Source organism: Aptenodytes forsteri, unplaced genomic scaffold (assembly GCF_000699145.1).
Source record: "Aptenodytes forsteri isolate BGI_AS27 unplaced genomic scaffold, ASM69914v1 Scaffold146, whole genome shotgun sequence".
NCBI lineage: Eukaryota > Metazoa > Chordata > Aves > Sphenisciformes > Spheniscidae > Aptenodytes > Aptenodytes forsteri.
The window spans coordinates 6933718-6946498 of record NW_008795128.1 but is presented as its reverse complement, the minus strand read 5'-3'; the positions used below and the strand labels follow the sequence as shown (position 1 = coordinate 6946498).

At 43.9% G+C, this 12781-nt stretch overlaps 1 protein-coding gene across 1 annotated transcript in view; it reads right to left on the bottom strand.

The window, feature by feature from the left end:
- The window catches only part of CAPN3 (calpain 3), a 30875-nt gene extending 20263 nt beyond the window's left edge, over positions 1 to 10612 (bottom strand). The window contains exons 1-4 of the mRNA XM_009277562.1: positions 9977 to 10612; positions 2964 to 3033; positions 1020 to 1138; positions 243 to 376 (exon numbers count right to left, since the gene is read on the bottom strand). Coding sequence (XP_009275837.1) covers positions 243 to 376; positions 1020 to 1138; positions 2964 to 3033; positions 9977 to 10270 — 617 coding nt within the window. The 5' untranslated portion in view covers positions 10271 to 10612. The remainder of the gene's footprint in view (positions 1 to 242; positions 377 to 1019; positions 1139 to 2963; positions 3034 to 9976) is intronic.
- Between the last annotated feature and the right edge of the window lie 2169 nt (positions 10613 to 12781).

Sequence of the window (12781 nt, the reverse complement as noted above, 5' to 3'; positions counted from 1 at the left end):
AATAAAAAAAAAAAAAGAGATGTTGAGAATCAAATGTGGACCTCTGAATGAGTAGCAAAACCCCCTAGAAAATATGTTTTACCCCATCCCTAATTCTGAGGCATGAGAATCTATGGGAAAAGGCACTGGTATGTTCAGAGCCTGTCTATGTGCTCATTATAGGTCCTGTACACAGTGGTTTAACCACCTCCCCAGCCAAAGCCTCAGCGGGGAGCCCGGCACGGTCCGGCGGGTCGTTTTACTTTGCATAGGCCTTTTCCAGGAGGGCACTCCAGAACTCGTTGCGCTGGGAGGACTTGGTAAAGACCAGCTGGTTGTTGTACGTTGGTAAGCAGTCATCAATGACGACGTCCACCCAGTCTCCATAGCGCCAGAACTGAATAAAGGCAAACAGAAAAAAACTCTGGGTTGATTTGGGGCAGGGAGGGGGAGCCTGGCTGAAAAGCCAGGCTGAGAGAAGAGAAATGTGGAAATTAAGTGCTTCGCAATGTGGCAAAAAGCAATGGCCCTTGGGTGGGAGGCAGCCGGGCTGAATTCCCCCTGGCAACGCGTGCGGGACAGTGAGAGGTCCCTTAGGACAGCCAAGGGAAATATGGAAAGCAGTCAATCTTTTCTGAATAAGTGGTTCTTCAATAACTTGTTTTTGACAGGCCAGCTGCTTGTGGGCCTAAAAATAGATGCTCTTGCCAACTACCAGTGTGTCTATGCTGGCTGTAGCGGTGCATCTGAGCAGCGAGGCAGGACCGGGCACCTGTTGCTATCCCTTACATGCAGGACACAGCGATCTGCAAATACTTCCTTGGTGGGTTAATGCTCCCTAATTGCCTGTATGGGCTGGCCGTTCCGTGACTGCCCTGTTGGAAGAGTTTAGGGTGAAGCAATTCAATCCCTCTTCCTTCCCCGCTGTCGCTTACACTTCCAAAGGGTGGAGAAGCGAGAGGGAAGAGCGCGCCCGAGAGCTGAGCTCTCTCTTGGGTAAATACAGTTACATCTGCTACCTGCTAGATGAAGGGACTCACCTGGAAGTGAAAGATGCCAGCATAGTTTTGTATAAAGGACTGGTCATGAGGTATGACTCTACAGAGTAGTTTTTTATTCAGTGTCAGGCAAGCAATGGCAGCCAGGAACCAGCAGTCACCTGTAAACAAGCAGAAGCAGCAGACAAAATGAAAAGACAGAGCAACTAGAATCAAAGGGGAAACCTGAGATACTGCAAAGTGACACGTTAATTCTCAGTAGAGCATGCCATCGCCTTTCAGGAGAGGGTTCTTCTCCATGTGTCCTGCAGTACTTTAGCACTTTATTTATTTGTGCTCTGGAAATGCTCATTGGCATCATTCATGGCTAGGTACACACCTGTTAAAGAGATGATGTTCACTGTAATTTAGAAAAAGCCTAAAATCTGATGAGCACTGTTACCTGTGTTAAGATTTCCCTGTCCCGTGTGAATACCTATCTATCTGACTTCCCACATTAGTTCTCCCTCCAAGCTTAGAATAGAGACCAGCTGAGAGATAACACTCTCCCAGGTGAAGCTCTGTACAGCTGAGGTTCAGTCTCTCATTTTCATTTTCTGCTCTCAAGATAACCCACTGTCCCAATCATCGTTCCGTGGGGCCTCTTTCCTGCTTCATTGCTCTGACACATTTTCCTCTTTTTGAATCTGTCTGCACTGTTGTAAACACTGTCCCCTTTAGCACTTTTCAGTTCCTCCTTCAGACTCTTGCACAAGTTTGCTGCCTCTGTGGGAGCTCTGGGAAAGTGACTTTCTCCCATAGTACTTCTGTGTTCAGCAAAGAATGCCTCAACCCTTAATTAAAACCTCCTAGCCGCTACTGTAGGAGAGGTTATAGGGTAAGCTTGCCTGAGCAGTGTGAATTAGTGTGGTGAGAGAATTATACGAGGTAGTGAAAACTAAACCTGATTGCAGGGGATTGTAAAGAAAATTTATGAAACTGGTGGAGTGATAAAACATATAGAAATACATATAGTATATATTTTGGAAAGCCAACTCTATACATAGAGCAGTACATTCTAAGTTACCTATTTCCCCTTAGGAAGGATGTGAAGTCCACTGTGAACAGGAGTTTTCTAAACTATCCAATGTTCAGCAGAAGTCAAAAAGATAAACAATACTATGTGTAGTTGGGGAAGGAATGGAAGACAAAAGAGAGAACATATTTTGCACATAAATTCATTTGCATTCACACCTTGGCAACTGTGAAGTTCTGGTCACCTCAAAAAGAAAGGCAGTTTTAAAAACAAGAAAAAGTACTGGGAAGGTGATGAGGGCAGTCACAAGCACAGAACAACACTTAAGTGAAAAGATTAACACATTAGGATGTATTGGCTTAGGAAAAAGATCACAGGAGAAGTTATAAAACCATGAAAGACATGGGAAAGCTGAGTGGGGAATGACTTTACAAAGCAGTGCAGGTGAGTGCCGCATGGACGACTGTTGCAGAGGCATCACTTGTACCTAAGTAGCGGCTCTACATATCTTTGAGTATCTGAGCTTAAGGTCTTCAATATAGGGGTTGTCCTTGAGTACAAGGCACACTTAGCTGGAGGCCTTCAGAAGCTCCTGCATGGAAATAACAGGACTAAATACCTGAAAAAATACAACAGTAGCTGATTAGATTTCTCTCTCAGTCAAATAAATCCTTCTCTTTATCTCTTATTCTTGTCTTAACTAATTTTGTCCCTCCTCAAAGCCCAAAAGGCCAAATGGTGCTTTGTAACACACTCATGATATTAGTTCATGAAAAGCAAAACACCCTGCAAAGCATCTTTTGCTTAAAGTTCTTCCCTAGATTGCTACTATGCAGATATCAATGATTTCCTATAGACAGAAGAAATCAGTAGATGTGTAGTGGTATACTGAGACAGACAACTTCAAATATCACCTTGGAAGCAAAAGAAAATTAAGTGATGCAGACAGAGTTGAAGTAAGAATTTCATACCTAATTCTCCTTGGCAGATATCTGTTCTGTTGGCTCCACCGATAATAAACCGTGGATTCTCACAGATTTCCTGCAAAATATAAACAGATGGATGAGCAGGAAAAGCATGCATTATGATGCCTGTTTGCCGCAGAAATAAAGGCTGCTTTAGGACGATGTTTTCTTGTAGGATAGCTTGTGGATATCAAAATCTCTTGCAGAGTTTTCAGCTGCAGAGTTTCACTAAGAAAATGTTTTGGAATCTGGATGTTCCAGAGTTTTCTCCATGTATCTTCAGGGTCTAATAGCTAGCCTGGGCGGCTCCCTCTGTACGGGGTTCAAACACATTAAACTGAGAAGAATAGGGAAAAATATTTTTCTACACAATAATGAAAAAAAAACACTGGAGGAGACAGGAGAGCAGGTAGGTGGAAAGAGCATCAGGGGACCAGACTAAATTCTTTAAAAATGACTGCAGGTTTAAGGTGTCCAATTTGCAGTAACTAATATGCTGGGGCATTAATAGGGTTGAAGAATGCATTTCATCAGGAATGAACCCCAGTAATACTCCTCCTTAAAATTTGCCTGGGATCAGATGTTTAATTCTCAGGAGTAATCAATTGCTGGTTAAAAGATTTTATTCTTTTCCTCATGTTGCAGAATTTAATTGCCAATGCTGCATTCAGAAATGTATACAGATATCATCTGTCTCTGAGGACAGGAAGCTTTTCTTTTGTCCTGCACTTGGGACAATGTATTGGGTTTGTCAGTATTTATACTAGTACAGAATGGGCACAAGATGCAGTAGAGGCATAAATAATTGAGGAATTGCTCAGGGAGGGAGGGAAGGACTACATAGGAACTACCAGCAAATGAGGTGGGACTATTACAGGGTTACATAGAACCTTTTCTATATGGAACAAAGAACCGTGGGGTATAGGAAAGAAGTAGGGGAACAAGGGAAGAAGTAGGTACAACCTGTCCTACAGAGAAAAAAAAGTCCCTGCTTTATCCCACCTCTATTACTCAAACACTTGGTATGGGGAAGAAAAAGAAGACGCTTAACTTTTGGACCCATCTCTTGTGAGGGTAGGGAAAGAAAGATATTGCAACCTGAGGACCACTTCCCTGAGCAGCTGCAAATGGGGAAGTATAGTCCAAGAACCCAATCTGCTGGAAGATGGCAGGGCTGGAGTGGGGAGGAGAAAGAAGAAACAACTGACAGTTGCTTGTGTGGCAGTACAGGCAGCTGATGCTACCTCTGCGGTCTAAAGCTTTTTTCCCATGTCGTCAGGGTAGCCCTGGATTTTCCCAGACTCATGTTTCAGGTCTAGCAGTTTCACTTGGCTTGAGCCCACTTTTTTGTTCCTTCACAGTAATCAGCAGAGTTGCTTTGATGTAAATATTTGGATTAGTCATATAGACAGATAGAGACCAGCTTCCGGCTGCCCCCCAGCAGTCACCTTATTCTCCTCAAGGGAGGGAATGGAGGGATTGTCCTGTTATTTTGGGCCTCGGTCAGCTGTCCTGGGGTTCAGTTCTGTCAAGGAAGCTGTTTGAGATGCCTTCATGCTTTTCTCCACCCACTTGCTTTGTTGAAAATATTCTTCCTCACATTGTTGTGGTGCTCTCCTGAAAACTAACTGCAAGATGCCAGGTTTTTGGACTGCGTTTTTTTCAACTTCTGTTACTGTATTTTAGCTTGATCCTGTTCCTATTGAAGTAACAAGCTCTGAAATCCAGCACGCTGTGTTTTAGGTGAAGGTAGTCAGATGGTGCCTAAGTGTTTCCAAGTACTAAATGTACAGCGATGGTTGTTCCTCAGTGCAATTTATTGCATCTTGGGCTCATTCGCTTTGGAGGATGGTTGGTAAAGGAATGCAAAGGAGGGAATCATACAATTGTCATATGGACTGATTTAGCTATGACAGAAATGCTTTTCTTGCATTTCTTTATGGTGGCCAGGTGCGTTTAGTAGACTGTGGATATGCTTTTAATATTGTATTACTCTAGTTCATCTCCAGCTGTGATAGTTGTGCTGAGTACAGCCAAAGTTACAGGGAAAGGTTTCAAGGTCTTCCAAGGCTGGTGAAAAGTACTCAGTCAGCAGAGCGAGATGACCTGGTGTTCAAGATGCAGGTGGCAGGTCTGTCCTTCCAGTCTTCCTGGCTGAGCAAGGGATTGCTCTTCATCTCTCAGGTCAAGTTATCACAGAGAATCCCCATAGGCTGTACTTCATTGATGCAATGATTCATCTAAAAAGCGTCTCCTCTGATCTGAGTGCCTAAGCCTGCCTTGGTACTGTCCAAAGGACCTTTGCGTTCACTGGGTTGATTCAGTTCGGACTGTAATTTCATTACAAAGAGTCAAAGTTAGAGCAAGGGAGACAGAATCCTAGGAAAAACCCATTAGTAGTGCATGCTGCTTTCTGGGCAGAGGGTACTTATGAGTCAGTTGGAAGGGAGCACTGGAAAACGCAAAGGCAGCATGCAACTAAAAATGGCATTTGACCTTTGTTACATTTTCATTAGCTTTTCTTCTGTGTCAGGAAAAATCCTCCAGTCAGCTTATACTGTTGCAGCAAAAGGCATCCATTCCTTTAAAAACTGCTGTTAATAAACTATGGCATTCTAAGTAAATTCCCTAAACTGATCCTATCAGGTAGAGGGAGCATCTTCTTTGGCCTGCCTAAGACAATTTATAGCCTCATGGTTCTCCCTTGGCCTCTCATGGTCTAGACCATGCTATTAAATGGCTGTGCTGCAGACTTCAAGGCAGAGCTCGACGCTGTCAGACACCAAGCTGGTTTTAGAGTTTCAGAGGTGGATTACCCTCATCTGAAAGTCCTGCCTTGGTGGCACTAACTGCCGTCTTTGCTTTGTGGTACCGCCTGCAGAGGCACACATTTTGTGATTACTAAATTCAAACAGCTTCACACCTGTGCAGCAGATGATCTGGCTGATTCTTTCCATTCTAAGCAAAATCCACTAGTCTGCTGATGTGATTTTATTTGTATTCGTTATGAAAAGAAAGCTCCTCCTGCTGATTTTCTTGGCTACGGAGAGGACCACCATAGGGAAGTCATTGAATCTGGCAGTTAATGCTGTGACCTCCAGGCTGTGAGCAAGGAGAATGACAATGGTGCATTTGAAAGCACAGCATCACGGCAGAGCCTGCCTATTAATGTCCTAGTGTCATTAGATCCAAAGAGGACTGCAGCAGGACCTCTTGATACTCTGCATTATGTTATAATACAGACTTTTTCTCAACTCTCAAAGATCGGCGACCTCGTCCCTGCTCTCAGCTGAGAGAAGCTCTGGCAGGCAGCATAGGTGTGGGAGGCTGAGGCCGTTAAGAAAGCTGAGCAGAGCCCGTCACTGAGCTGGATATAACCTGGTGCAGGTGGACAACGGCTCCTTGGGCTTCTCTTACATTCCATGGGTGAGCGAAGGATTTAATATTATGCATTAGCTGAGGGAGATTTTATTTCCCTTCTACGTACCTAAACCACACTCATGCATACTCTGAACAGAAACACTGGATGGATCCTGCAGTCTTTACTCAGGGAAACTTTCAGGGCTGTCACTTGGCTTTTGCCCAAATTGAGTGTTAGGAGGTCTGCTCTGCGCATTCATGTCATGGCATGGCAGTCACTAGCTGGGTAGAATTACAGGGGCCTTCTTGCCGCCCCCATGCCAAGGCTTACAGCTGCCCTGCATGGCAGCCGTCCTTCTGACGGTAAGGCACAAGACCAGTCCTTGTGCCCTTGCTGCCCTCGCAGCAGCAGAGGCCAATCATTTCTGGAGGTAGCGGAGGAGGACCTGACCTCCAGGTAGCACCGACTGCAAAGAGAAGAGCCTGTAGGGCCTGGCACACGAGAGCAAGGGGTAGCTCTGGAGCTGAGATGCTGGACACCTCTCACCACCTCAGTAATGAATTGCAGGAGCCCTGAGGAAAAGGTCGAGTCACAGCACGGCCATTGCCAGGGGAAGCGGAGAGACCCCAGGTCCCAGCAGCCCACACGTGGGAGGGGGAGTTGCCCATGCTGGTCTCAGTGGGGACCTCAGCTCAGAGCCGGGGATCGGGGGAGTGTCATCCATCTGGCTGACTTGCTGTGCGGTCCATGTAAATCCCAAGGGCAAAAGCAGACTCATAGCCTTTCCATATGTCAGCACAGTATGCTGAGAGCTACAGCGAAGAAGGAGCTCAGCATTCAGCTGATGAATGGCACCGTCATCAGTGCTTGGTTACAGTGTTGGTAACTGGCAAACACATGCCCTTTAGATTAACTTTGTGATTCCTCAAATAATACTTGGAGCTTCTGGAAAAACTCGCACTCAACAATCCCACGTGGATTCATGTCATCGCAAATAATGCTCATTTAAGGCCAGCATTAATCTTATTGTATTCTCATACATTGATCTCAGGTGGCCGGGGGGGGGAGCTTGGATACAAATTGGTTAGGTGGCATGACTAAGGTGACTCAGAAAGCCAGAGGCAGTCAGGAACAGGTTGCCTATTTCCCAGCTCTCTGTTTTAAATGAGATCTTAGAGCACATTGATCATTTGTTTATTTGCTATTTCTGGGGTTATGTGGCATATGCAATATGCTATAGAAATCAGGGAAAGGATCTACAGTGAAGCCAGTGTTAGGATATTCTCTCAGGATTTCTGAACTGTCTGGTATTTTGTTTTCTTTTAGAATACATTATGAAGTCTGATTCAATTCAAGTTTGACCTGAATTTCAAAGCGATTAAAAATCACTTTATAAGACTATAGTTTTTAAGCTAGTCGCTTTCTTTGCCAAAAAAATGCCATGGCAATTTAGTAAGAACAGAAGTTGTCCACATCTTTACAGACTGTTAGAAAACACGGCCTGTGCAGTCGAATCTTTACATTTGGTGCTTCAATGATTGCTTTAATCTCTTAGCAAAATACTCTTTAGCCCAGTATTACTACTTCATATTCATTTGACTTTATGATGTTAACATGTCCATTGTGGCTATTCGTGTATATAATATTATCAGACAAGGCCTCCTACCAGCGCTATATAACCTACAGTTTCAAAGTCCGGTGAAGCAAAGTCCTGGGTCAATCTGAGATCGGCACCAATAGATACAGGTCTTTTGCATCAGTGCACAAGAGAAGTCTCACTTTGCAGTTGTGGTATGGATGACAAGGTAGGGGACACATTATAAAAGGAGAAGAGTTATCTGTGAGTCTCTCCTCTTTGGGGACCTACGGGGTACAGCAATGACCTGAATTACAGGGTTTGCTTGAAAACAACACATTTGCAACAGAAGGCACAGGCATCTCTACAAATCAGCCCCAGTGTGTCCCCGGCAGGACAGCCATCTCTATCAGGATCAGGACTGACTGGATCCCTCATCCCACAGCATGCCAGTACTCGGCAGGCACAGACTGCAGCTCTCCGGATCTCCTGCCTCTGCTCTACCTGAAGCTGGCACCAAAAATAGGTCAGGTGCCTGAACACTTGTGTCAAAAGAACACAGATAGCTTTGGTTTTGATGTTTAGGTTGTATTTTGAGTCTTACACAGTCCTCAGCTTGTTGTTGCTACATGAATAATAAGTATAGAGCTTCCAAACTTATTTGTTAATGAGTGGCTTAAAGAAGTATCTTTGGGATAGAGGCCCTGAAGTCTGAACCTTCCCAAAAAAGAAGGCTTGATCTGTGCGTGCTCAGTTATATTAGACAAGTCTGAGGTTACATTGTGGGGGTTTTTATGTTTTGATGCTTTTTCATATGCACACTTGCAGTCTGTCTGCCCCTGGGTGCGGGCACTCATCCACTGTACTGCTATATCGCTTTCCTTTCTGTAGAAACAGGGGAAATCCCATCCCTTTGAGATGATTGTCTTGCAGCTGCATGTAACTCATTTACACACATTTCCAGGAGCCGATGCAGCCGTGGTGATGATGAAGGAATGACAGAGCACATACGCACAGGGCACGGCAGATGGGGGAGTCATGTTGCTCCCCCCATGTTGCTCACATTGTTGTTATGACAGCGGCACACGGCCTTCCTCTGCGTCTGTAACAGCTACCCACAAGAGCTCCTGGTCTTTTGCTATTTAGTTACGTTCCTGTGGTTAGTTTTATCTATCACCACTGACTTTGCCATTGAAGCACAGATTTGGGTGTTGGGGAAGTATGGCAAATCTAGAAGAGGCGGCCAAAAACTGCCAGAGAGAGGGAGCTGGGGAAGCTCCTCAGAACCACGTCCTCGCTGCCGGACAGGGGACGGCAGGGGCTGAGGCAGTGTCCCGGGGGCTGCCTCGCTGGAGGGGAACAGCCGCCCAGCAGGAATGACAGGGAAAGAGGATAACTCCTCCTGCAGTAGGACAGGGAATCAATTGGGAATTGAGGAATTAGTCCTCTGCCTGTGAGAGAGACTCAGGGTGGGAAACGCCCACAAGGTAGGAAAAAAAATGGAATTACTAGGCAGTGAGTCCTCATAGTGATTACAACACCCACATTCATGGTAAGTGGATAATACGCTAAACAACCTTTGCAAGTTGGCTAAGCGATGTTGGGACAAACAACTGAATAAAAGCGTGTTTCAGACCATAACCTGCCCTTTTATTTTCACAGATCAGGAAACCAGCAGAATACTAAAGTCGTAAGTGACATAAGGTAGTGTTTAAAAGTTAAGCCTCAGCAAACCCGGTAACTTGTTGCAGAATGAGGAGAATTTTTCTTTGGTAGTTTCAGACAAAAAAATCCCTAGCAAATCATGCAAGAAGAAAATTAAATTCCGTATTTATTTTTCTACATATTTCATTCCGTGTCTTTTTTTTGTTTCATTTTGGTTTATTGTTTTTTAGTCATTATATACACACTCTCTGAGCTTCCACAGTCCTAGCTAGTTATCGTCCAGGAGAGCTCTAAGGAAATATACTTCCAGCTTATTCCCCCCACCCCCCCAACACACACTTTCTGCAAAAATGTAAGCTCAGGGTGAATACTACAATTTACAGAAAGGAAAAGGCACACAGCAAACATGTTACTTACACGTGGTCTTTTCCATTCGAATTTGATGGGGATTTTCTGGCTATAGAAGAGGGAGGACTCATTCGGTGGGAAATCAGGATCTTCGTAGAGAATGTTTTTCTCCAGGCACTTCTTGTGAAGCTCTTCATAGGTCTTCTCCTTTACTCCGATAATGGGCTGGTTGCGACTTATAATGGCAGAATAAATCCCCCCTGTGCCTCCACCCGCACCTTCAGTTGTAGTGCTAATAGTAGCACTGGGAACTGACCCAGCAGCTGTCTGCTGAGCCACTGCTGCATTTATGGCGGACGGCATGGGAATCAGGCTGAAAGCAAATGCTGAAAGAAAGCTTGCTTGAAAGATCTTGCAAACTAGAAGGAAATTCAAGAAAAGAGGAAGTTCCTGTGTAAACCGCTTTTTCTATCCGTTGAAAGTCTCCCAGTCAAATCTGCAAGCAACAAAATTCCATGTGGTTGAGCACGTTGTGCATCCTCTCAAAGGGCAGTATTTTGTCATAAGAAAACGGAATTTATTCCTTGATGTGGAACAAGATAATCTGTTGGCTAACTCCTGTGCCTGAGTTGTAGTTATCTACAGCATGTGTGTGTGCCTGCCCTGTGTGTATAAGCGTTCAGAAGGGACAAGCTTTAACCCGTGAAATCTAAAAATAACTACAGGCAAAGAGAGAGGGAGGGAAAGTGAGAGGGAGGGGCTTAGTGAGATGGTGTCAGTCTTCTGCGTGGCTCCTGCCGAGGCCCAGGCATGTTCCCGGGACAGGCTCCCTGTGCAGGCTGACTCCTGGTGCAAGCAGCTCATCTTTTCCTTCAGTAGAGAGAACAGTAAAACTGGAAGCTAAACTCCTGCTGGTTTGGGAACGCACTTATGAAGTACTGCCGGCCAATAAACTAGTCCTGACACTCCTGATAGATAGATATCTATATATCTCTCTCTATATATATCTATCTCAGGATATAGTGATTTTTTATATATATATATAAAAATAGATATATAGCGATTTTTACTAGTAGAGAGGATTATGTGAAGACATGCTCCTAATGGTGAAAAAGGTAATTATTTGATGCTACTGAGGTCAGGTCAATACCTGCCAGCTGGGTTTGGCTCCTCTAGAGAGCAGCTTGCCAGCACTAAGATTCACCTGGTGATAGCTACCTCCCATGTAAAAGGTACCTTTTCATACAGGGGCAGAAAAGTTTCTAAGGGGCCCCATGTGGAAACTGGGCCATTCTGTGTGTGTTAGGATATACCAGTCTTAGAGGAGATGTCTGACTTTGCACATTTATTTTGTCACACAACAGTGGTATAATGGACAAACTCACAGTCTCCATGAAAGAAAATCTAAACACATGTTGCTCTTCTCTATAACCCAGTTCTTTAAAAGGTGACACTGTTTATGTGTCAAGAAAAGCCCCCTAACACCTTGATTTTTGTTTGATTGGGGAGTCTTAAATCACATGATGACATCAGTGTTATTTTTGCCTAATGACACCAGTCTCTGGATTCTGGCTCATGTACACATTGCTGACCTTCTGCCCTAGTACTATGGTGCTTTCCAAAGCACTGATTCTTTTTTCCTTCTCAGCCATTTGCTTGGTTTACACATTTCAAATCAACAGTACAATGGACAGTCTCTACAGCTCATTAAAAAAGCTCCACTAGGGGAACTTTTAAAGAAGGTAATATAGTTGGCAAGCTTGACTAACCTCTAGGAGTATTAATCCTTAGTCTTCTAATGGTGGCCTAAATCCTTTTCTTTTTATCATGATTGCAAGCCTTCTTGCACCAACAGGGCGATCAGAAAGGACAGATTCAAGTATTCATGGAAACAGGAATGCAATTGCTTCAGGGTGGGTTGTCCAGATGCAGAATTGATGACTTCCTCATTTGATTTAGATGCAAGGGTTGCAGGTCTCATATTTGACATTACTTTGCAGGACAGCTTGGCAGAGCCATGTGTCACTCTTTCCAGGGTATTTCAAGAGCAATGCAAGTAGTGAGATGCAAGGGCCTCTCACTGCACAGCTTCAGCAAAAACGCTCATTTTGGAGGCTATGCATATGTTCTTTCTTTCATATTCTCCCTTCTTACCCAATACAAAAACTCACCTATTACATCTCATACACAGAGCTCTGTTTCAGGAAGGTCAGTAGCACAGGTGTGATATTTGACAAACTGCTCGTGGGCTGCTGGGAAGGACCAAATGAAGGATTAACAGTGTTTCTATATTTTATTTTTTTTCTTGGGATGGTCAGCAAGTGTCACAGTATGACCTGCTGCTACAGCTAACAGTTCAGCTGCTGCCTGCATAGGGAATGGCAGGTGGACATGTGCTTCTCACTTCTAAGTCAATGTTGCTCTTTACAGATGTTCAGGAGTATTTCGTGGTTATACCTGTTCAATAAAGGTATTGTCTGCTACAAACAGCAAAATAAACCCTTTGCCCATTAGGAATTAAACCACCTTTTGCAATGGAATTTCTTGGAAGCAGAAGTACCCCAATAGTTGACCTGTTCAGACAGAGCAAAAGTGAACTACATGGATGACAATCTTTCTATTTAATTTTTAAGAAGTTTTATCTCCAGTTGTTTTCACTAATTGAATTCAATTACTTTTTTTATAAAGGTATACTATAAATTTATTTCTTCATTTATGGCATAAATATGTGGAAAAGTATGTGAGTTGCTACAAATATCAATGTAAATTATATTCTTTGAAATTTATTTCCTCAGATCTAAAGGCACAACTGCTATGATTTTCAGCAACTAATTCCTATCAAAATCCATAGAAGTTAGGCACTTCATACCACTG